This window comes from Anneissia japonica, unplaced genomic scaffold (assembly GCF_011630105.1).
Source record: "Anneissia japonica isolate Jap-2015-1 unplaced genomic scaffold, ASM1163010v1 scaffold1483_len710385_cov172, whole genome shotgun sequence".
NCBI lineage: Eukaryota > Metazoa > Echinodermata > Crinoidea > Comatulida > Comatulidae > Anneissia > Anneissia japonica.
The window spans coordinates 206,652-232,843 of NW_022732828.1; the positions used below are offsets into that span (position 1 = coordinate 206,652).

The 26,192-nt window shown below is 32.0% G+C and overlaps 1 protein-coding gene across 1 annotated transcript in view; it reads right to left on the reverse strand.

Moving 5' to 3' along the window:
* The window catches only part of LOC117115825, a 59,388-nt gene that overhangs the window by 13,401 nt on the left and 19,795 nt on the right, over window positions 1–26,192 (reverse strand). Inside the window, exons 2-6 of the mRNA XM_033259774.1 lie at window positions 21,022–21,096; window positions 18,575–18,619; window positions 17,918–18,028; window positions 17,420–17,626; window positions 15,867–15,933 (exon numbers count right to left, since the gene is read on the reverse strand). Coding sequence (XP_033115665.1) covers window positions 15,867–15,933; window positions 17,420–17,626; window positions 17,918–18,028; window positions 18,575–18,619; window positions 21,022–21,096 — 505 coding nt within the window. The remainder of the gene's footprint in view (window positions 1–15,866; window positions 15,934–17,419; window positions 17,627–17,917; window positions 18,029–18,574; window positions 18,620–21,021; window positions 21,097–26,192) is intronic.

Here is a 26,192-nt window from a genome sequence, read left to right on the forward strand (position 1 = left end):
TGTGTTTCGAAACATATGTAGAATATAATATAACGTAACAGTAAAGAAACTCAAATACGTAAGATGTTGACTTTAGAAACACTAAAATTTATTAGGCGAATATTTCGGCTACTCCTGTAGTCTTTGTATTTATATATGTATATATGTATTTTTTGCATTATGGCATTACACAGAGCAACCAAAATAACTGTGTATTACCTGTACATTGACAAATACTGTAAAGTTATAATGTACTGTATATCTCGTTTATTTTTTGTTATTTCTAGTTATTAATACTATTATTGCTATTATTATTATTATTACTGTACATATTATTTTTGAAGTAGAATGGTATCTGTTGTTTGTTTCTATAATGGAAATTTGACAGCAACAACAAAATTACAAGAAATACAATAAATTGTTTTGGGTTGAAGAATACATGATAGTGACATTCAATATATTGCACATATGAAATGAAATCTGCTTTGCATTTCAGTCAGTCCTTCTGTGACAGACATTTAATATAACTTCTAAAATTATTACCACATACAGTAAGAAACGAGTGTATCATACAATGTAAGGTATATTCAAAGATTTCTACTTCATGGAATATGCCTGCCACATTCTACAAAGACTTGTCTACTGTATTTGTATTAGACCTGGCAAAATGCCTGGTGACAATATGCTGCTGCTATTGTATAGATTATTCTAAAATTAGATAATAGTATGATGATCTGGGATCTATCTCTTGTTTGGCATTTATCTCATCAACTAATTTTGGTACAATATTATTCGAGTCTACGTGAGATCAGACTGGTCAAAGTTGAATGATACCATGGTAATCGGACCCAGAGATTATACCGAGGTTATGATGCACAACGTAAGACATGAGACAGCAATGTTGCCCAAATGTTGGTGGCAGGAAACCCTTTGATGAGACAGGATGACCCTTCAGATGTTATGAGAGGCGCAAACTTGTGAAACTTCTTTCAACTTCATTTAACACTAGAAGGACTCACTTTAACACATTCCATCAATCTTTGGACACAATTTAACTATGAACGGAATCAAGTAACTTTGAGGTAGTACATTGAAAGGTTAATGAGGTCAATTTGACAGCAAATTTAAGTTTCTAACCCAAGATACAATTCATTTAAATCATAAGTCCATACACGGAATAAAAAATTGTAATAAACCAAATCACACGCATCTGTAATGGACAAAACTAAGGCGGGATGTTTTAATACCTTGTTTTAGCAAACTTTATTATTAATCAGAGGAGGGTGAAGGGAAGAAAACAATTCTGTTTTGTGATTTAGCAAAGTGGTCCTACCAAAAACATCTAGGTAGAGAAAATAAAAATGAAACATTTGATAAATACAAAATTTGAGCAGGGGAGGTAACAATATTAGAGAGTGCACTTAGGTGCCATTATTTTCAATGTATTCAGTTTATAAATGTTTTATCTTTACTTAAATGTAATGAAAGAAATAAAAATATCTTATAGGGAAATTTTATGCTGGCAAGTGTGATTAAAGTAATTTTTTTTTATATATTTTTTTCCATAGTATTAACAGGCCAAAAATATATTTACATGTTTATTCAAATCAATGTTGTTTTAAAAATACATCGTAGTTTAACGATATGGGGTGTCTGCTCCATAATAGATGTTTAATGGAAACTAAGTTGTGCTTTCCTATTCTCCACTTTCTCAGCTTATTGATATTTTGCGGTTTCACATAATGTCCAATTGAAAATCAATTAGCAATTTCTCGCTGGCATTTTTCCACACAACTCATTAGTTGCCGTGAATGAAGGTAAAACTGTTATTGATTTATTTGATACGGTGCTGAACATTGATAACCGAGTATGGTGATAACTGAACGCCGAGAGATCAAGGTATTCAAATTCCTTCAAGATTCAATTTTTTTTCCTTTAATTCGTTGTACATTATACAACTTCAGGCACAAGGCCAAGGATATACCTTTTTAAGTGGCAATCCCTTCATAAGACATATACAGGTTGCTCTACAGGCTAAGTAGGAACAGAGTTGTTTTTGGTCGAGAAATTGTGTTAATGCGACAAGATTTGATCCCAGGAACCTGGGAATGGAACAATAAAACATACATTTATTTTGGATATACGGTAGATGTTGGGTATTAATATTAAAAAAACAGGCTCATTATAAACTGTAACATTTTCTAAATGGATGCATAAAATGAGCATGCATTGTCCATAGATGAGAGAAGTTCAATTTTTGAAAATGGATATGCAAACAATTAATGATTTCTACATGATAGTGTGCAATGCAGTGGAATTGAAATCATCTTAGAAACCTGTTTCTTAAGTTTCATGAGATGCATACACTATCATAAAATCAAATATTCTACGTAGCAATACTTTATCAATTCAGACCTAAGATTTACAATAATTAAATTTTTGTAGACACTTTCCGAACAGATATTAAAGTTGATCAGTAAGCATACCTTCCAGAGGTCAACATAAAAATTAAATAAGCCGCCACTTTATATTTTTATAATAATAAATTATTATTATCATTATTAATTGAATAATTTTATTTAGTCTCAAATTCATATTTTTAGGCTAAAATAAATTTGACTTACTACACAAGAAAATTTCACCTAAAATAAATTATTATTTCATTATTATTATTATTATTATTATTATTATTATTAATATTATTCCAAGCTCCACAAATAATATATTAAATATTCATATTATGGAAGCCACTGTTGTTTGCAATGCTTAGATAATTATGACGCATTCTGTTTTGTAATCAAATAAGTAAATACTTAATATTTATACTTTTATTACATTTTAACAAATATATGAAGCAAGAATGTGTATGGTCAAGAGTAAGAAAATATATTAATAAAAAAACCCATTTATATACCCTATCTTGCTAGAGTCTCTTATACATAATAGTCAGTGCTTTGACAGAATCACTGAACTATTACTTTTTCACCTGCTAGATGTTCACATTGAAAATAAAATTTAATATAAAATTTGCATGTCACTGTAAATGACAAAACAAATTATTTGTGACCGATATAAAAAACTAGGAGTTACAATTGAAATTAAATAAATCTGAATATAGAAATACCTGAATTATTGAATATTTGAAGAAGCTTTACTCACCAAAACCCCACCCTCCTTCCACAAACCCTTAACAAAAGTCAATAGTAATTGCCATGATATCTAAGTTATTTTACCCTTATTTTAAATATTTTTGAAAAATAAAATACATTAAATATGATGTCACTGTAGATGAAATTTACAACAGAATTATAGAGTGTCTTATTCACATTTTACACTGCAGGTTTGAGAATTAGAAAAATATAATCAGACGACGTTGCATAATTTGAAGGCATCCTATTTTATGTTGTGTAGTACCGGTATCAGATAATGGATCGCTTTTGCAGCAGAACACGATTCCCTCAAGACTTGCTAATATTAACATTTTGCCTGTTTGCATGCTTATTTTTTTTTTATATTGTAAAATTCAATTTCTTCTTCAGCTTATGTTAATTATAGATGCATGCATTGCTTATGATCCTATTTTTGACACTGGCAAAAATATAATGAGTTAAAATTACACTTTTGAGGGAGATTGAATTCTGTAACTATATAGTATAGTTCACCTGTCTCTGTGATGTCCTTAGAATTAGAACATTTGATTCTGGTGATGTACAATAAACAGTAATGCATTTTTAATGTATAAGAAAAACATAACATTATTTCAACGATACTCTTGTTTTGTCAAATACTTATGCTGACTGAAGTACGATAAGCCTTACACAGGTCATCGTATAATGCCATAATGCATTGTACAAAATAGTAACAATACAATATAAAAAAAAATATTTAAAGACAAATCAAATTACAAGTGTAGTATTGTACAAAAAAAATTAAATTAGGGTACAACATTATAGGCAGTAAATGCACATCACCATACCATCCCACAATGCACTTGATAAAAAAAATATGAAACAAACATTGAATGACTATCCCATAATGCATTGTACCACTGAACATCAAAAAGCATGATTCCGGTAACTTACATTGAGTCTGTTTGGAAGTTACTATAGAAGTATTCTTTGGCACTGCTGATATAGTCTTTGGCGGACTCTTTCGCCGTCGAAACATAATCCTTGGCTTTGTAATAATAGATCCCAATGTCATCCATTTTTATTGTTGAATCAACTGGCTGTTGCATAGCAAATTAAGTTTTCATTAAAAAAAATTACAAAACAAATCAGCAAGACTCCACAGAAACCTTGCGTTATTTTTATTGCTTAAATCTAGCGTTTATAGTAGTGTCACCTGCAAGGGTATATTTCCACAGAAATACAGATCATTGATTTAACTCGTATATCGCTAAGAAACCATTTTGATTTTTGATGATAAAGTATCCACCATGTTGGCTTTCGAATTGTGGCTCAACTCGACCTGGCTGCTTAGGCCCTTTGCCGCTCATCTAGCAAGCAAAGCTGAGAAAGCATTCCAGGATCTCAAAGTGTTCAAGAACCTTTGCTATCTGGGCAATAATTCCAGCCTGGCAAATGCAACGAGGCTTTTCAGAGCCTGTAGTTACTAATACATTTTGTATGCCTGTGATCAATAAACAACTGAAGAATACAGCTACCCACAATTCAACATCGGTAATCGAACCACTCAATTACTAAGAGCCTACCACTTTATGTAGAGGGGTGTTCTATATCATTTCCAATCTACTGTACCTCTCTCCCTTTGATGCAATAAATTAGAAAAGAAACACTTTCATAATTTAGCTTTACTACTGGTCTGGTACATTTTAAAAATATTCTATTAAATTTGCATACAATATTTATATACATACTGTAATGACTCTTTACGCTAATTCTCAAATTGCATCTTGGACTTAATTTGTAGATCAGAAATTGCTTTTTAAGCTATTAAGACTAATAGTAGATAAAAGCAACAATAGGGGACAAGTACACCTGCCCACATCAAATGCAGAAATAAACATGTAAAAATCTTGGTTGCTAAGAGAAAATATGTCAAAGTAAAAAAACCATTTAAGAAAGACTTTGTTACTGATGTGGATCAATAATTCTCTTTCACTTTAGCCTTATTACAGGTTATAACATTTGATGTAATAATTTAGCCGAGTGAAATTAACCTTTGACCTAGGAAGCATAATGTCTACACTCTATCATGCTATAGATTAGTGAATGTAAAAATAATTTTGCAGAAATCTTACTACCAAACCCAACTGTATACTGTTTTTAGCTCTTCAGTGCTAAGTGGTAATTGATATATCTGATTAAATAAAATAATTAATATTTTCAATAATATTATAGGAACCGAGTCCCTCAATTATGATATAGTGCAACACACCTAATGACTACAACATAATAAATCAAATCATATTTAAATAATAACATAACAAGCTCATGCAGTGAATCTTCTTTAAACAAAATAACAAAATTTGAAAATAGATAATAATTTCCTTATCCGTATTAGGAAGGTTGATGTTATCTCAAAATTGTCATACAAATGCTTTTTATCATAATTTTTTTTTTTATGTAATCATTATGATATGATATATTCTGATTAATGGGTTATAACAATGTAATCGCTTACATTTTAGGCTCAGATTTGTGACATTGAATATTTAGCATAAATTATTAATATATATTATTATAAATCATAATCGTTATTATTAGCCTCCTTAATTATCAACATCAACCTCCAAATTTTCATTATCGTTGAAGTTAATTTGCATTATGCACTATAAAAAATACAAATAATAATAACTTTATAAAAAAAAAACAAAAACAAAAACAAAAACCAACAATCATAATCATAACTTAATTACTATCATTATTGTTACTGTTAACAAGACCATCATTCATCATCATCATTACATCATCATCATATCATCATCACATCATCATCATCAACCACCAGTAGTGTAATGATGGGGCTAGGGGCCCCTGTTGCTTTCTGAGACTGGGGCCCTTTTTGGGTCCCAGCCAGCTATTCCATTGTGGGATTTTAGATGTGCTCATTTTTAATCATCATTGTATTCTAAATATTTATAATGGCAAAGTAAATGATATGATACTGGTGGTAGCCCCAACGTGGGGCAGAGGCAAGAAAATGTATGATTATGGCAATTCTAGATGGCCGGAAATGCCACTCACACTTAAAATTGGAATATGATACTTTTTTATCTCCATTTTTTTTTTTTTACAAACTTAGGGCCCCACTCTGTTTAAACCGCCACAGAATATAATATTACTTATCTACAATCGATTTCAGACATTCTGTTATGTCTCAACAAACTCCTTTGGGGGCAAGGTGCTATATGGGTATGGATAGGAAGCCTCTTCAGGGGCCCAAAAGGGTCGGGGGCCCTGTGTTTCGCCACTGTTAACCACAATCGTCATAAAAAATGTTCCTAGCATTTTCTAACATTATGGCATAGTGTACTAAAACAACTCAAAATCAAAGTTGAATGTACATATTTATGAGCATGAAAATTAATAACATAGTCTTAGTCTCTTTAAGTTAAAATTATTATTAAATATTTGAGCCCAATGTTTTGGTGTATCAAATGTGTTGCCATGTGATCCAGTAAGAACTGAACCTTGAGTATTCCATATATACTCATACAGCATTAAACTGGCTCTGGTCATGGTATACTTCGATGCTCTGATCATTAACTAGGTCTCCTTGCAATGGACAGCTCATTCGATACAAGTTATTATAAGCCCAACTAAGAAATTGATATATTTCAATGTTTAATTGCATTAAATTACTGCATCGGTAACTTCAGTGTAATATAAAGCAGATAAATCTCTAGCAGCTTATCTGAGACACGAACCTACTAAATAGTAGTTTACTTGCTAACTTTTTCATCCCTTGTTTTTACAATAAGAAATCCAATTACAGTACTGCATTTGTGATTTTCAAATGTCTAATATAAACCAGATACTCCAAAGCAATTCAAATCACACGCTATACCTAGTAAATACTAGCACGCATTCCGATTTCATCAATTTGTTTTCACAATTAAAGAAAAATCCAATATTTCTAATTTGTTTCCATCAGTTTTTCTGTCATTACTTGCTTTCATAATTAGAGATGAAGTCCAATTATTAATGCTGGATTATCTTTGACTACCTAATATAAACTGAATTATGTTTTCAAGCAATTCAACTCATGATGTTATACCTAATACTTCACTTCTAAATTAACTCTATTTCTTTAAATCTCTTGTTTTTATAATGACAGATAAAATCTGATACCGGTAACCTAAATTGATTCCTTTGGTTCAGTATATTGTTTACCAAGGTAAAATTTCATTTCTTTCAATAAAACGAGCAAAAAAGTCTTTACTATTACTAAAATTTTTACAGTGGGTGGAAAAATATAATAAAATGAAAGTTTGGCTTTTTATTTAGCTAAAAATAGTACTATTTCATTGAAGTAAAAAAATGCGAATGTGTGAGGTAAAAAGTAATTCGCTTGAGATTCCGTCATGTGGTCACATAGAACGTGATGTGATGAAACTTGCAATAAAACAGTTTATTAATTGGATTGATAAATAATACATCAGCTATAGTATCCAAGTAAATCATTCTCTTAATGCGAAAAGAAAGGCCACTGAAATATCATTACTGGATATTTTATGTGAGATATGGGGTTGGCGACTTGTATATAAAAGAAAAATCTACTGAATAGTGTAATGCACGGTTTGAGATAATACCGTTTGATTTAGGAGATCCATTTAATATAATATATCCTCATTTTAATTTAGGTGGTTAGCGGCTTAACGTAGCCAACAGAGAGTGTGTCGTGAGGATCAGACTATGAAAGCGGAAATCAACATTGATCACGTTAATTACACAACTCAATCTGATTCTAAGCAAGGCATTTTGGTTCAAATGCTCAACGGAAAGCTCTCTGGTTAGTTAAATTCCAGATAGATTTAAATAGAATTTTTCTTTAGCTAGGAAAGAGAATTGAACAAAAATTGAGTGAAAGAAAAAAAAAATGTAAGAAAACTCACAGTCTCTCTGATTGGTTGGACTGGCTCACAAATCCACTGTTCCAAATGCTTAACATCTTGTAAAAGATATACTCACAAATATCACAAGTTCCAAAATCAGCCATGTTATTGAGAATTTTTAATCTCTTGAAGTATGTTGTAGATTAAAATGTGTAATGTTCTTCCAGTCAAGATACCATTCCAAAAAACAAGATAATTATCTAATGTTAAATCAAAACACCTCTTTTAAAGCCTTTTCTTAGAATATATTCCATGTGGACATTGAAGCAATCAACTGAAAATTGTAGCCGCATATCACTACTAAAGAATAACAAATTTAAAACATCCAACTTTTAATAGAACATATCATGGTATGCTCATGGAAAGTGAATGCCTTTAAACTCTGAAGGCATTCCAAATTGACATATGCATGTCTGCCTTACAGTCAAAAGAAATCCCCAATCAAACTAAATCCTTTTTATACCCTAGAATTTTTGAATCTGAAAACTTCTAAATCCTTCTCTCACCAACACTAGCAATCACCTTACACAAAACCAGACCATGAATCAATGAACTGAGTTCGATATATATAAAAAAATCATAGGTCGCCCAGTTGAAAGAAACTGATAAACAAATACAGCTGGAACAGAAAATTGACACTAGTGTTGATATATCCAAGCAACAGTTGGGGGATGGCAGGAAGAAGAGCATATGCAACCACAGAGATATTGATTGGAATAGTTAGCTGTGATTTTAAAGCCTAATATTAAACCAAATGAACCTAACAATTAACAAAAAATTATTTAGTTAATATCTAATTTTAAGTATATTATATTAGTATATTTATATGTACTATACCTAATTTCTTTTATAAGTAGGGGCAATTATTATATACTGTAGTTTAAACATTAGCATAAACTCAGTGGTTAAGTGGTATACACCAAGCTATACACTACGGATGCCATGGGTTCGAATCTTGCCATGATAATTGTAATTGAAACATGCAAGTACTATACTGTATTCAGTTACTGCATATCTCTTAAATTGATTGGAAATCAATAAGATTGCACTTCCAAAGTCCAAGCTTCAAATATGCAGTCAAAAAAACATTTTCAGATTCTATTATTATAACATCACATTGTCTATATCTTCATCTTGTAGTTAGCTGATTTCATTAAAATTTTTATATATTGACTAGTAAAATTTTTCTATTAATTTTGTATGATAATAAATCATTGAATATGCTACAAAAACACTTTCACAAAACTATTAAACTGCTAATCAAATTACAACAAGACACCCTATTAGCATTTTATGTCTTCTTTAATAATTCATTTGATAATAAAATCGTACATTCATGAAAAATTATGAAAAAAAAAAATATTTCAACTGTACAATAATGCCCTCCCTCATTAGTTCAGGAAGGGTGAAATATAAAATACTGATCTGGGCTAGGAATCATCTCCTTACAAAGAGCCATGTGCATACATACAAGTCAAAACAAACTCAAAATACGCAAGACACAGGTCACAACTAAATCACCGCGACAGAATGGGTACACAAAACTGTGATATGCCAACAAATTTACATCCATAGCATTAATTAAGCGAAGGAGCATCCGGTTAGCATACTGTTGAAACTCTCCATACCAAAGTTACTATCATGTTGAAACTCTGTAATTAGCGGCTTAATTGATGTTGTATATGAACTAGCTAATAACAGACTTGCAGGATCAAGGTAAAAAACTACCAATAACAGAAATTAACAATATTTGCATGGAGATTTTAATTACCTGTGCCAAGTGGCAATATCAATGAGAGGATAATATTGTAAACAATGAAGCTGGATACAACACTAATTAAAAAGAGCCTGAGAAACCTTTTACATTAGTGTGGTCTATTCATTATGCACAATCTCAGCTATATGTACTAGCATGGCGGTCAATAGATCAGGGTAGACCTTAAATATAGCTTTACAATTATTGGTGTAATTATTAAGATGTGCTGTCAATGAAGAGAAAATTCTCTGATATGACATAAAATGAGTATTTAATAGACAGGCACCTAATTAAAGCCACCTACGCCACAACGACGTCATGCACCTCAGGTTCAATTGTGTCCCCTGTGCAATTTCAAAATGAAAAAGTTCTGAAGTTCAAATCTACGAAACCACAGGCATTAAAATATAATTTATCAAAAAGTATTCCGAAAATGCCCCAGGCCTCCACATTTTGATTAATATTGACTATTCAAATATTTTAAAAGATGTAGTTTGGAGTTGAACAGTCTGTACTAGAACAATTTTGATGCATTTTTATATATTTATTTATAGCTATAGAGACTTTGGAATTGATAGAATAAATCGGAATGCAAAGTGGACATCCTGCTTACGAATCAAACCATAATTTACAGAGCATGATGCTCTCAGTTATCAAACAGCCATCTATATATTTTCGCTCTTAAATTTTAAAAAGTAGCGAGGCCTTACGGGCTGATGCAAAACAAATAACCCTGTATATTTAAGGATAAAACGTCTCGTAAACAAAAAATCAACACTTCTCCCTCTGTAACTTGGAAAGTAAATCGCAGGATAATAATATAAATAACGATCAGTAATTTCTTCACCTCTGACATTCAAGGAATTAATTCTAGAACAATTGGCATCGGGCCAAAATCATAATTGGATTTCTTCATTATTATTTATGCACGGCATAGTGTGCGCCAATACTTAACGTCTACAATTTTACAGCACAAAGACTAAAATGTAGGTAAACAACTTAATGCATTGACTTATATATATACGCATACTAGTAATACATTGACCATGTAAGATGGTGAAACCGGTTTGTGTAGGATGCAGAGCTGTGACATCATAAGATATAACAAGGTTGTTGGAGAATGTATGATCAGTAGAACATATCACAAAGAAACAAATCATCAATAAAAGGGGCCAAAAATATCAATTTTATTACTAATCCCCATGTACCCCCCACAGGGTTCCACCCTACCAGTGTCTATTGTAAATTAACTGACATCTTTGCAAGGTTTCTTCTCTTATAAATATTGACTTTGCTTTTTTCCATATTTTTTAACTTGTTTCATCTGATAACCAACACCTATTAGTAATGACATAGCCTTACCACAGGAAATTCTCATAAAATTTAAAAAAAATGCTAATTATAAAGTCAATGGAGTAGGAAAAAAAAAAACAATAATAGTAAATTATACCAGTTTCTGCTTCATTTCCAGAAAATCAGAAAATCATTTAAATTTCATCCTCCTGTCTTTTAAATTTTTCTCATTGACGTACATTAAAAGTGATAAGGTGACATGGTTGACCTTACCAGACAAAAAAAATCCCCCCAAAAAATATTAACATTGACTTTGATTGACTACAGTAGATGATATGAAATGCTAGTAACATTATATTGATTGAAAGTAACGTCAAGTGACAGATATGTGACAAACGCTTTATCGTTTACGACCAAAATTGCAACAGTACCTCATAAATATAATATGCATCGTGATGCTGAATAAACTGATCTAAAAGCTTAGCAATATGATTAAAATTTTACTTACAATATATTCAAAGACAATATATTACTGTATATCAATAGCAAATATTGTTTCTTCACCGTGTAAAACTTCAACAAATAATATTACATAATATATTACTACATTTATGTTTTATAATTAAATTATATACTATTATAATTAATATTATTACTATATGGTATAATATGTTATATTAATGTTGGAGTTCCATCTGCTTATAACTGCTGTCTTTGCGAGTCACAGATGTGAAACAAGTTTATAAAAATAAATATTGCGCCCTCTATCCTATAATTACCTAAAATAAAGTACCTTCTAAGTTATAATATAAGATTCCTATTGTGGCTGTGACTTATCAGACACAAAATTTATTTCGTGTCTGTCAAAAGTTTAATAATAATATTGTGTATATAGACTGCTCACATCAAGCTAAATTCCTCCTGCATAACCACCTATAATTCACCATAATATTACAGTGTATATTTGTTTTTATTCTTCCCTATTTATTTGTCTAAGTAATCTTGTAATGTTTTACCAGTGGCAGCAAATTTTTTTTTTTACCTTGACCATGGAAATATAACTTATTCAACATTTTATAGTATTATATTCATACCCAGGTGCACCCACATTCAAAATGTACAGCACGTATGAAAATGAAACATACCTGGCTATCATTTGAATTAGGATGTATGTACTGAATATGCTGCTTTCTTAAATCACTGTAAATACCTGAGTTCCCAATTACCCGCAGTAATTATCAGCGTACTGCAATTAGCTGCCGCTGGTCATACTTACCCTTGGACCATTGTATTCCCTAATGAAATCTTGCTCAAGAGACTGCATGATAATATTAGGATTACGTCAGTGTGTGTCTATCCTTTATCCTGAAGTAGCTTTATATTCATAAACTGATAAATAGTAAAGCTCACTACGCCATACCCCAATCCCTCCTCTAATTGAAATGAACTTTGCAAGTCCTTGTGGGTCAATATTCTTGGCTGGAAAGGGCTCATTATTTGGAAAATCATTAAGAAGCACCAGTAGTCATGTCAATGTTGTATGCTTAACACATTTCAGACCAGGTAAACTTCGACTGCAAATTCAGTTCTATGATTAGATGCCTGTATTAATGAACTGTGTGTATGGATGACTGAAAATATGCTTACATAATATTGACAAAACAGAATGTCTTGTGCTATAATTAGTAACATAAAAAATGTATGAATAATTATTATTTCAATTTACATATTAAAAAAAACTGGACTGCCAAATTAGCATTTCGTGGATATAGAATTCATTTTACTACTCTCTCTCTTCAGTTCGCATTGGGTGCAGGTTAAGGATCGCATTTTTTCCAAAATGTACTTAAAAAGAATATTGTTTAGAATTTGGAATAGCGTTGAGACTGGAGAACAACAGTCACTGCCTTTAAATCAGTAGATGAAAACAGCGCCACCCTCACTTTGCAGCATATTTTAATAACTATAAAACCAATAGTTTATTGTTCTGGCATGGATGTTCCTTATTGGATGAATCACTCGTTCTGATTTCACATACGGTACTCCTAAGATTTGGAATGTTTCTTCTAGTATTCATAGTATTATTTTGAGAATTTACTGCGTATTAACAAAGAGGCACTGAAAGTTCACCTATTTGCCACATACTTTTATTCTTAATGCTGATCATGATTGATGGTCACTTTTAACAAGCATCGGTGTAGTACGCTATAATTGTGATGTACTAGCGCAATATAAATACCCGACTATATATAGATATTTGGCAGCTTCTCAAAGGGGTTGCCTAGCCAACTAAACTTATTTGATAGTTCCACATGGCATAGGTGACACATTAAATTTAAGATCCATCACCTAATGACTTAATATTAGGATGAATGTTAGTTTGCGAGCTGCTTACAGCGGAAGTTTTGATTTTTTTATTTTTAAAAATTGTAATAATCACATTAATGCATGTGACTGATTATTTTTATTGAGGTTGTAGTTATTTCAATGTTTATTACTATATCACTATTGTTGCTCCTTAATATTGTTGTAATGTTAATATTATTTACAATAAAAAATAAAAATAATTAAGTTCATTATAGGAAAATGAATGCAGACTTAGAATCAATTATAACGTTATATCATCATTGCGGACTTATAAAATCTGCATACGCCTTAAAACTAAAAGAAAATGCATACTTTTGGAGTCCGTACTGAACCCAAAAAATTCGCAATGAAAATATAACATGTTTTATGATATCAAATTCTGAGACAAACACTTCAAATGATAGTACACAGTGTTGATGCTGATAAAAATGAGTTGTAATGGAAATTAACTACTGTAGGATTGCAATATATTAAAAAAAAAAACTGTAAAAATATTTATTACAGTATATTAATTATTATTTAAATAAATTGCTATTAAATTGAAGTAGTTGGATTTATATAGTGCTTTATAAGTATATAGTGCCTTAGAAGTCTCAAAGCGCTTAAGTGGGGACTAGCTTGTACAGTAACTTGCTTCTCCTCTAAGAGTCTCTTCATGTCTGAGCTACCTGGTAAACAGGTATCAACTACTTTCATCTGTCGACAACAAGAAGCCCCCCCTCCCCTGGAGCTGAAGCTTTCTAGCATGTGATTTCTTTCAGCTTTCTGATGATTTATGACGGAGTTTACTCAAAGTAGGAAGTTCAGTTGAGCCATTGAAACCCCTGGTTACAGGCCTGTTAAATTTGTTGACATGCAGGATACATTAGATGGTCTACTAGGGTAAATTTGGAAGGTACACTTGGGTAGTTTTTATGGTACTCAAGTAAATGTGGAAGGTACACTTGGGTAGTTTTTGGATGGCACATTTATGAAAGTTAGAAAGTACACTGCGATATATTTTTGATGGTACTAAAGCAAATTTGGAGGTAGGCCTATACTGGGATAGTTTGTTTTTATGGTACTCAAGTAAATTGGAAAGTACACTGGAATAGTTTTTGGATGGTACACTTGGGAAAGTTGGAAAGTACAATGGGATATTTTTTTGATGGTAATCAAGCAAATTTGGAAGGTAGGCCTACACTGGGATAGTTTGTGTTTGGTACTCAAGTAAATTTGGAAAGTACACTGGGATAGTTTTTGGATGGTACACTTTGGAAAGTTGGAAAGTACACTGGGATAGTTTTTTGATGGTACTCAAGTACTGTAAATTTGGAAAGTACACTGGGATAGTTTTTATGGTACACTTGGGAAAGTTGGAAAGTACACTGGGATATTTTTTTGATGGTACTCAAGTAAATTTGGAAGATACACTGGAGTAGTTTTTATGGTACTCAAGTAAATGTGGAAGGTACATTTGGGTAGTTTTTGGATGGCACACTTAGGAATGTTATAAAGTACAATGGGATATTTTTTTGATGGTGCTCAAGCACATTTGGAAGGTACACTGGAGTAGTTTTTATTGTAATCAAGTAAATGTGGAAATTACACATGGTTAGTTTTTGGATGGCACATTTAGGAAAGTTTAGAAAGTACAATGGTACTCAAGCAAATTTGGAAGATAGGCCTACACTGGGATAGTTTGTTTTTGGTACTCAAGTAAATTTAGAAAGGTACACTGGGATAGTTTTTTGAAGTACTCATGTAAATTTGGAAGGTACACTGGGGTATATATTTTTTTATGGTACTCAAGAAAACTGGAAGGTAGTACTGCAGTAGTTTTCTTATGGGGCACCCAAGGAAATAGAAAAGTACAGTATACACTGGGATAGATTTTAGATCGTAAATTTGGAAAGTACTTTTTGGATTATATTCGTAACATCAAGTAAATTTGGAAAACACACTGAATAGTTTTATATTGGATGGTACAAATGAGTAAATTTAAATGGTACACTCAGATGGATTGAAGTGGTACACGTCTGTCTAAACACTGAAAATATGCTAGGGCAAATCTGTAAGGTACACTAGGAAAATCTGGAAAATTCACAGGGTAAACTACTATAGAGTGATAGAATCAAGTAAACTTGCAAGGTACAATGCGTTAATTATGGAATGGTTGACACAGGTATATTTTGAAAGTACACTATGTTTGGCAATTTTGGTGGGTGTATATATGGAAAATACACAGGGTATTTCTGGATGGTGTACTTGGATAAATTTTAATAATCATATGCTTTGTTTTGGGAAGGTACTGATGGTTCAAATTGGAAAAGTAAATTAAATCTAATGTTAAAATATGGGTTTAAAAATATTCATGGTATGCTGGATTGGTAATATTTAAAGTCTACTTACTTGTACCAACACAGCACGGCAATAGCTATACCAGAAACTCCAACCACCACACAACTAGCAATAATAACTGAAAGAATAGAATTATTTTATTATGCAAAAAGAACACAAACTTATCAGACATTTTATGAAAATTTTCCATCTTATGTGATATAAATTCAACATTTTTAGTTTGAAAAATCCTCACACGTACTGGCCATAATAAACGTATGTTGTAGCGAACTTGTGATGACAGGGAACAGTAGAACCATACTCAGTTGCACTTGAAGAACGGGTAAAATCGATAGACAACGATTATAGAATTCCAGAAGGTTCTGCCTAGTTCAGTCCTATCTCCAGAGTACAGATACAACACTTAATACAGCAGAGTATAAACTAGCGACACAGTATTTTGCTGGATGGGACTACAGACCTTGGCATAGATTTGAGATGAACAAACCATCTTATGTGGCCTGACGTACAGTATGTGATAACATACTGTATCTGTATGACATAAATGTCCACCACTTGCAGTTGGTACTTGTATTCAAATCATTTTAAAACTCTTAAAACAGATTCTTTTGTGTACAGTTCAAGGCTTAGATTTTAGAAAGTCAAATTAACAGAGTGCTTTGATAATCCTGTTATTTATTTATACATAGTATTACAATACGAATGATCTGATGCATGACAAAGTCATCCAAACACAATGTAAAATACCAGATACAGCTATTATAAAGCAATGGGAGGCTACCGTGTTTTAGGGCTCTTTCAGCTACTGTATGCTTGCAATGGACAAATCCAATTCTTTCACTTTGAAGAGTCTAGGCCATTGATATTGCCACCATAAATCCCATCATTCAGATTTCTGGCTAAATAACGATTATCTGGTTGATTTTTAAAATAAATTAACCCTGAATAATGAGAGGGAGGTCATGATTCAATGTTTCAGCATTCATATTCGGTTATCTTCAGAAAATGTTTGCTATTATCTCATCCCATATTTTACTTGTTTAGAATGGGATTTCCAATTGTGAAAATACCCAGTAGTTTACATTATAATTTGTTTGCCATTTTAATTTTTTTTTAATTTGACCTACATTTTTATTATGTTCTTGTTGGCTCACTTTCTTACTGCCAGATTCCATTATGTGGAATTAAAAAAAAATTATGATATTAGTGTATTGTGGTATTGAAAGAAAGGCCAATAGGTCAGAGATTTTAGTTCACTGAATTACAACCTATTTGTGTGTGTTTTATTACAAATTGTCTTAGAAGGCAAAAAGCCCCTTAGATTGTGATTAAGTTCTTTGTATGACAATCTTCAGCATCTGAGCCTATGTTTCATGTATTGTATTTGATGAATGGACTTGAGCAGTGATTTTCATTGTATGACAATCTTTAGGCTTTTTGTTCAATATGTTAAGAAGAAGGCTCATTTAACAAGATATCCCAGAAGTCGCTTTTTCCAACTTGGTTCCCTTTTTTTGTGGATAGTAACCAATCCTTGATCTTGGTACATGTATCAATTGTGTAATCAACATATAACCGACAAATGCAATTTACACTATACACACCTATAAATTGCCAGTTAGTAAGGACAATCTCTCCACTTGAGATACGAGGTCTGTTATCAACAGGTGCTGGGGCGATGTTTGAACCTCCTCCTCCGCCACCACCACCACCTCCGCCACCTCCGCCACCATCTCCACCGTCACCTCCATCAGCCCGTCTGTCCACTTGCCCGGCAGCATTCACTTCTAGTTGCGGTTGTTTTGTTGTTGCTGTAAAGAAAAAGTACAAATCTTTATCAACATAATTTAAATAATATTTGTATCTTAATTTTTTATGTTCATTTTTTAATCAATATTTTTTACATCACCACAGCAACAAAAGCAGCAACAGCATTAGCATCATTATCAACAACAAGATTTATATAGCACTTCATGTTGAAAAAGTTAAAATGAAAACAAATTATTATAATAAACAAGAAAGGTGTAAAAAAAACGTTAGGGCACAAATATTGTATTTATTGATTGATTAAATGCTTGATAAAAACAATATCAAATTCATACCAGGACCATCAAAGTATCTTCCACCATTGAACTCACAACGGTAGCTACCGACTGTGTTTGTGCAACCGATGTCCATGGGGCATGCATTGGGTATCCTGCACTCGTCAACATCTAGAATAAACAAACCAATTAATGTGCAGAGACTATGACCGACTCAACTGTCATATTTCGCAAGAAAATTGATTGGAAGCTTGAATAATGGTGGGGTGATCAAGATTATAAAAGAGCAGTTTTCTATAAGTAAATGACATGCTCCTGATTATTGTCTATCACTCTGAATGTAGATTGGATATTGTTTAACATTTCATTAATACATCATATGAATGATGAAACCCATTGCTTTTGAATAGAACATGTTCATGAAATAATTAAGCATCTAATAAAACTAATATCATATACGGTACAAAATATACATGTTTGAGGAAATAAAACATTGTTTATAATAAATAATTAATGTTAGAGAAATACACAATGTACATTGAAACTATGAAGCAAGGTTTCGATGAAAATGAGGGATGGGAGAATGAATGAAAAAGGGATAGATAATTAGAGTGTATGATTTAACCAAAGGAAGGTTAGAGCTTTTTGAAGTTAGGGAATGTTGTTATAATGAAAATAAAAATAAAATATTGGTACAAATTCTAAATAATTCTATACCTTCACATTCTCCATTTGTTAATGCAAAACCCTCATCACAAGATTCTGTAAAACAAAAAAACATTAATATATTTATTTCATCAAATATTTTTACAAAGTAGAGGAGGGCAAAACATAAAAAAATACAAATTAAATAACAATAGCATTTAATACTAAACTTACTATGTCTGTTTGAACAACAGAACATAGGGCTTTTCCCAATTGCTTTAATGAGAAATGAAGTTAAAATTGCAACAAAAAGAAAAGTCGTTAAAAGGTATAAAGTAAAAAAAAACACGAAAAACCAATACAATTTTAATGAAGTGGGAAAAAATGAAGTGGGAAAAAAAAAAAAGCAACGAAAACCTAGTTCACTTTAACGTTATTAGTGAGACTTGAACTATTTCTGCAATGGTAATAGCGAGGTACATCGTGACCCATAAAAATTGCGCGCTATATGAACCGACCTTGCATAGGAATTGCAAGGAATTGCATTTAAATAATTTAACTGTCAACCCCATATCCACAACCTAACTTGGGTTAAACTTTCCCGAAAGTATTATTTTTTGAAATATCTGGTCTTAGACATTTTCATAGGAAAGTGCATTTTCAGATCATAGCGATTCAATGACTATTCATGCATATCACGGTTGTTTTGAGTTTATCCTAGCTGTAACTGGTTTAGGCGCTTTAGAAAACGCAAATTGCATTTAAATAATTTAATCAACTGTCAACAAAAAATCTTAAAATGGTCCCCATATCCACAACCTAACTTGGGTTAAACTTTCCCGAAAGTATTATTTTTTGAAATATCTGGTCTTAGACAATTTCCTTTAAATGGTCCTCATATTCACACCCTACGCCGGATCATCACAAAAATTCAGTCATTTCTTTACTGGACCTTTACAAACTATTATAGAAAGTTACATTTACACCCATTGAAAACTTTTTATAGATATTTACGTCTGGGATCTCAAAAATTTGAATGAACCTCCAATGTACACCTTTGACTGATTCGTCGCCAACACATAATACTATCTTCCTTGTAACTTCCTTAAATCTTTTCCGAATATTTCATTCAGATCAGTTGATCCTTATTCGAAATATGTGATCTGGGACGTTTTCATTTAAATGGTCCTCAGATCCACTCCATACTGCGGATGGTCACAAAAATTTAATCATTTTTATACAAGACCTTTACAAAGTATTATAGAATGTTTCATTTAGACACATTGGTTTTTTTAAAGAGATATTTAGGTCTGGGTCCTCAAAAATTGAAAAGACCCTCAAATTTACACCCTTCACTGGACCGTCACTAACACAACAATTTCTTCCTTGTAACTTGATTAAACTTTCCCGTAAGTTTCATTCAGATCAGTTTTTGAAATATACTGTGTAGACTGTCTGACCTTAAATCATTTCAATTGGTCCTCACACGCACATCCCCCCATAGATTGACACTAAATATAAGGAGGCACATCCTTGATATATGGTCTATGCTTCAGCAAAGCACGAAAAAATTCTAAGCAGGGGAAGTGACAAAGTGACGGCCAGAAAAAAGCAGTGCAAAAAGATACGAAAAATACAGTATATGCAAGAAAAAAAAAAAAAAAAAACCAGAACAAAATTCAATGGCTTTTCCGAGTACTGCTGGGAAAAAAAAAACCAGAACAAAATCAATGGCTTTTCCGAGTACTGCTGGGAAAAGCCAAATATAGTGTTATTACTGTACATTTAACAGCATAATGTTAATCATAACATGTACTGTAATATTTTTAAAATGCATGTAATTCTTTTATTTTAAAGTGAACTTTAATCTATAATGAACAAAATTTGTATTCAAAAAAATTCAGAATCATTTGATAGCGAGTATGTTCCTGAGTTGCATATAATTCATCATAGCGCCCTCTATAAATTCCTGAGCTGTTGTGGCAGTGAAGTAGGAACAGATGAGAATAGAAATTTATTGGAACTTGATGACCGCATAATAAGGTGAATTACAAGTCCATACATAATAATAACGGATGCTGTTCAAAATTCAACTCTCAGATTGAAAAAATAAATAATACTACAGGTAAATTGTAAACATTATGAATTCGCAATGAAAATTTCCAGTGCAAATTTAAAAAAAAGGAAATTTGAACAGTCATGTATAGTACGTTTTGATGACAGTTGTTCTCGTATGGTAAATGATAATAGTGATTACCAATGAAATTCATAGCTATTGATTACTAATACTCATCTAGCGATTATATTGAAACTCAAAACTAGAGATTATTTATCAGTATTCTAACAACAAATGAAACCCAAAGGCTTTTTAAACAATATTGCCTGCATTCGGCAACTTTATACTACTCTAGGTCTAGTTACTAAAGGACTTCTGGCACCATGTGTAAGGAATAGTGATTTTTGTAAACTCCAATTTCTATAATAATTGTTAGGTCTGCAAAATGAAATGATAACGCTACCTGTTGTAGGCTCTTGGGCTGCTGCGGCAGCTTTCTTGGCTATACTATCAACAGTATCTCCTGGTAAATCAGCTTCTGTAACAAAAATACAAAAATACTTTAAAAAAAAATCCAAATAACAATAAAATATGGAAATCAAATTAAAAAATGTGGTAAAATCATTACATAATTCAAGGCCTTTCTAGAAACAGATAAATTTGTAAACTTTTAAACTACTTCATCTGCATCAGTGTACAGTATCACTATGCCGTGGGCATTTATCGAAATGGGTAGAGGAACATTGAAAGTGTCCTTAATAATTATTTTTCATGACATACTCTACCCATTAAGATTTAAACCCAAGCTGACCCTGATTAGTTTGCTCTAGCAACGGAGCCAAAGGCAAAGATGCGTTCGGTCCTCCCATTAAAGACACGTTTTCTAATGGTGTTGCATAATACTCTAGGCAAATTGATTGATAAATCATGTGATAATGAAGTTAAATGAAATGAAGTAAAAAGAACATCTCCATTGCTTATAAATAAAGATTTTAAATCAGGCAATACTATGTAAAATGTAGCACAAGTTAAAAGCTTAATAATTATATTGTTCGATTAAAAATATTACATATAAACAGATATAAACACAATGTTATTTATGCAACATTGTTTAATTGCAACAATAACAATGAATGATTTAAAATGAATAAAATAATTAATAAAAATGAATGGCTTAGATACAAAGAGCAATTTAAATGCTATATTAAATCCAGATTAATAGTTGATTGTACAGTAACTGTTGACATTTTTCCTATATTAGCGTTTCCATCGCATCAGTGAATGCCGAGAGGAATATGAATACTCCAGCAACCCTCTGGAGAAAACCCTTTGATGAAAATACCATTAGTCAAGTTACATCGCCATATATACCAAAGTTCAATACTGCTGCGTACACAAAACAGAAAACAAGAACACGTTATAAAGCATTTAGTCCAGTATGGAGAAAAAATATGGCAAGCCTAAGCATTTATCGGCGTCAATTTCAAGATGAATGGCATATGGAACCACCATTAATTCGAGGATGTCACAAGCGAAAAAATACCAACACAATTAGCATACATTACTTTAATTTGGCAACAACAATATACATCCACCAACAAATTTGATAAACAAATGATGGAGAAATAATATAGAACATCGTATGCATCATATCTCTGTTCAGAATACATAATTTTAAACTTTATGGTTGATTTGGTTGTTCATGATGTCATCTACATTTATGTAATAATTATAAGGATCAGGTACTGTTCGGGCTCTCATCCTTTCCCTATCTAGGGAAACTAGTTCATTTAATTCATCTGAATTGACACATAAATATTATTACAAGAAGCGAGTTTGGCAACTTGATGGTATAGCATTTAGCTTAACAGAGTACGAAGGAAATTAATTTTGATGAAACAGCTACCAACCAGTTTACTGTGCCAATAACCCAGATAATAGTTGTCTAAGAAAAAAGAAATATAAAAAATGTTTAAATATTAAACAGTTAATGGATAAATACTGAAACAGACAAGAAAAAAGCAGATTATTAGAACCTGTTTAATATTTAATACATTTTTATTTTTATTTTTTATATTTAGTTCTATATTCTAATTAATTAAATTTCTTTGATTAATTATGTTGGGTTTCTCACATTTTAAATTTGTTTGTTATATTAATTTTTAAATATTTCCATTAAAAATGCTATAAGCTGGTGAAGAGACAATGTTGACGTTGACCTTGCAGTTCACAGGTTATTAACATTGATGTCAGTGTTTAAATCCATGCTCTACGTTTCGCATGTCCACGGGCAAGGCACTTTGGACATGTTGTCTCTCCCATTCCATGAGTGTAAATGGGTATCAGTTATTAATGATTAGATTGACTAATAAATACTGTAGGTATCAGGTAGGTTTCACTACTAATGTGCTCACTACTTTCCGTCATTATAGAATACTATACTCCCCTAGGGGAACATCAGGTTTCATGGTATGTCTTCCACTGATTTGGTTAAAAAGGAATAGCATTAATATGCATTATATCCAGTAAAGACCCAACATATTATTATCAATATAATTATCAATATTCGTATGATCATGATACATGACAAAATAATTATGTCATCAACATTGGTAATAAACCCAAAGTAAATAATAATCCTCTGTGTGAATTTCTTCATAAAATAGTGTTTTTTGAGGAAATGCATCAATCCCATTATCCAAGGCAAATACAATGATGTGAATTATATTAAATTCTATGTTACATATTACATACGCCTATTATTTACTACCTCCTATGCAATATAGTAGTATAGTTAGATCTAAAATAATATATTTATTATAATAGTTTATACATAAGAATGGATTTCTGTTTTACAAGTTTGCCATTAGAAGATGTACAGTAGCCCTACAGGAGCAGAAGGTCAGAAATTCAAAATAGAGGGGGCCCAGACCAGGGACTTTTGCAAATGGATGATTCAGACTACCATACTGTAGCCACACCACGGTGGGTCTAAAGAGACTTTACAGCTATAGTATGGCATCTCTAGATAGCTGGTTGGTTGGTACTCTCAGACATAAAGTTGAATGACATTTTTTCCTTTTTTATATAATCCATGGGCATGTTTCTGCTGGAAATCCCAAAAATACAGGAATAATACAGGTATTCAAAATACCCGTATAATACCGGTATCGAAATCCTAACCCCATTTCTTCTGCCGATCTGAGCTTATTCTAATGGGTGGTCGTGTCTGGTTTCTGTCAAAAACACGACGGAATTTCGTCATCGTTACCCAAAAGGCCATTTGCGAAGCGGAAGTTTACCTACCTACCTACCTAGCCCAGGCATGCCTTCGTTCTTTCGATCCCTGCGAACGCGAGTAACGACAACATAGCAAGAAAAACCATTGCCTAGTTTTGAAGGGGTATAAACAAGTATGTACCATTTACTTCCCTCCGTCCATCCATTAAAAACGGGAGGTTAAGAATTGCCCAGTCGCCCAATATTTGGTCCAGCTCATCGTAAAATGGGCATGTAACTCTGTTCCTGCCCGACCGGTTGTTGTTATCTTTAGCAGTAGTGTACTGGCGCTTCAGAGATTTGATTTTATTTATTATTTGTTTGGAACTGAATTCAGTTCCAAATCACGCTTTAATCTTAGCTACTAAGTTTTGGTAAATAATGGCATCTCGTTTTGTGCCACTGAACTTCCCATTAATCTTTTCTTCGCCCCAGGCTAGAACCAAAAAACGAGTTATTTCTTCCGTCCACATCTTTTCACTAGGCCTACAGACAGTATTTTGTACCTACACGCTAGCTAGGCTAGCAGAGAGAAAAAGGTCGTATTGGGGTCATTCCGGGGGTCACCAATACAGGTATTTTGTGTTGCAGCTGAATTTAGGGACTGTGAATACCGTTACACATTCCTGAATACCGGTACGTACCCTCAATCAATAGCGATTTTTTTAAGTGGTACAGAAATACCTGTATTTCTTAGGATGGCCCGTTTCTACTGCAAAAAAAAATACCGATATTTTAAAATACCTGTATTATACAGGTATTTTCTGGCAGCAGAAACAGGCCCCATGATGCCATGAAAACGTGATAAGACACTTTCCATTTTGTGGAAAGGATGATTTATTTAACTGAAAAAAATGAATCAATTAAATTGAAAGTTCTGACAGACATGATGTTTGTATTCTCGTATAGTTTTATGCGTTTCAATCAACAGTAGAAATACATGAGATTAATATAATTACGTACAGAGAAGATATATATTAATATTACAATAAAGATGCCCTACACATGGTAACCTAGTAACAAGGTAGCCTTTAGTTCTAACGAGACGTTCTCTGGTGGAAATTGAAAGTAAACAACTCGCTCAACGACAGCTGAAGGGACTCGAAGAACTAGAATCTTTTTATAACTGCTATACATATAATGTTGACACAATTGTATTCACAGTGTGACAAAATATAAAATCAATGGATTGACTCAGTGCCCGTAGGTACCGCACGTCATGCAAGTTATGAATTAAAAAAAACATTGTCTTTAATAATAAAACGACATGTGTCAACAAAATATGGCTTGTGTAAGATGCAAAATATATTGAGCTTTAAGATACTGTAGTAGGGAAACTTTATTTATTTAATCATATATTATCACAGATCCTTTATACAGGAATGCAATTATATGCCAATCTTAAATGTTCAAAGAATATTCTAAGCTAAATAAACTTGTTTCCTCTCTCATCTGTAAGTAATACATAAAAGTAAACCTAGTGAGCCTATGGCTGAGGAGGGCTACAGGTATTAAACCAAAAGGAAAGTGAAACACTACCACCAGGAAGGTATGATGTGTTAAGACAATGACAACGTTGTTTGATATTGATGATGATGTCTATTATGATAATATTGATGATGATGCCTATTATGATAATAATGATGATTACGACATTGTTGATGATGATCTTAACTATGATGATGACAATGTTGATCTTAACTACGATGATGACGATAATAATTATGATGCATAATGTGGATAATGATTATAATGGTAATCATGAAAATACAAAGATGATTAGTGATGATTTTTGAAGATGTTGATTGATGAGGTTAAGATAATGATGCAAATATGACCATGAAAACAATGTTGAAGGTGAAGATAGTGTAAGGTAAGAAGATGATAACTACAATAATATTAATGGCATGTTTGTTTACTAGAAAAAGTCTATATCATTATCTTAATATTGATTATTCCTTATTACATATTTTACTACCAGATCTTTTTACCAGTTATACATTTGTTTCAGTCAAATTGTAAGTAGAAATATGTCTACTACAGTAGATAAGAAGAATATTCTTGAACAATTACCATTACATTTTAATATTAAATTAGGCATGTACTATTACCTCCATGAGAGACCCATAAAGATCTTTGAATATATAAAGGTGATGTAATTATGAATTCATCAATATATAATATTTACAATAAATGGTACAGTATGTTTTCAACATAAGAAAATGTACAGTACAGTACTTTACAACTTGTCAAAAATAAGAACATTTTGCTTGTCTAGAGACAGACATAAAATGTAATGATATTCAAATATATTTATGTAGGAAAATTAATAAGAAGTACAGACAAACTTTCGCC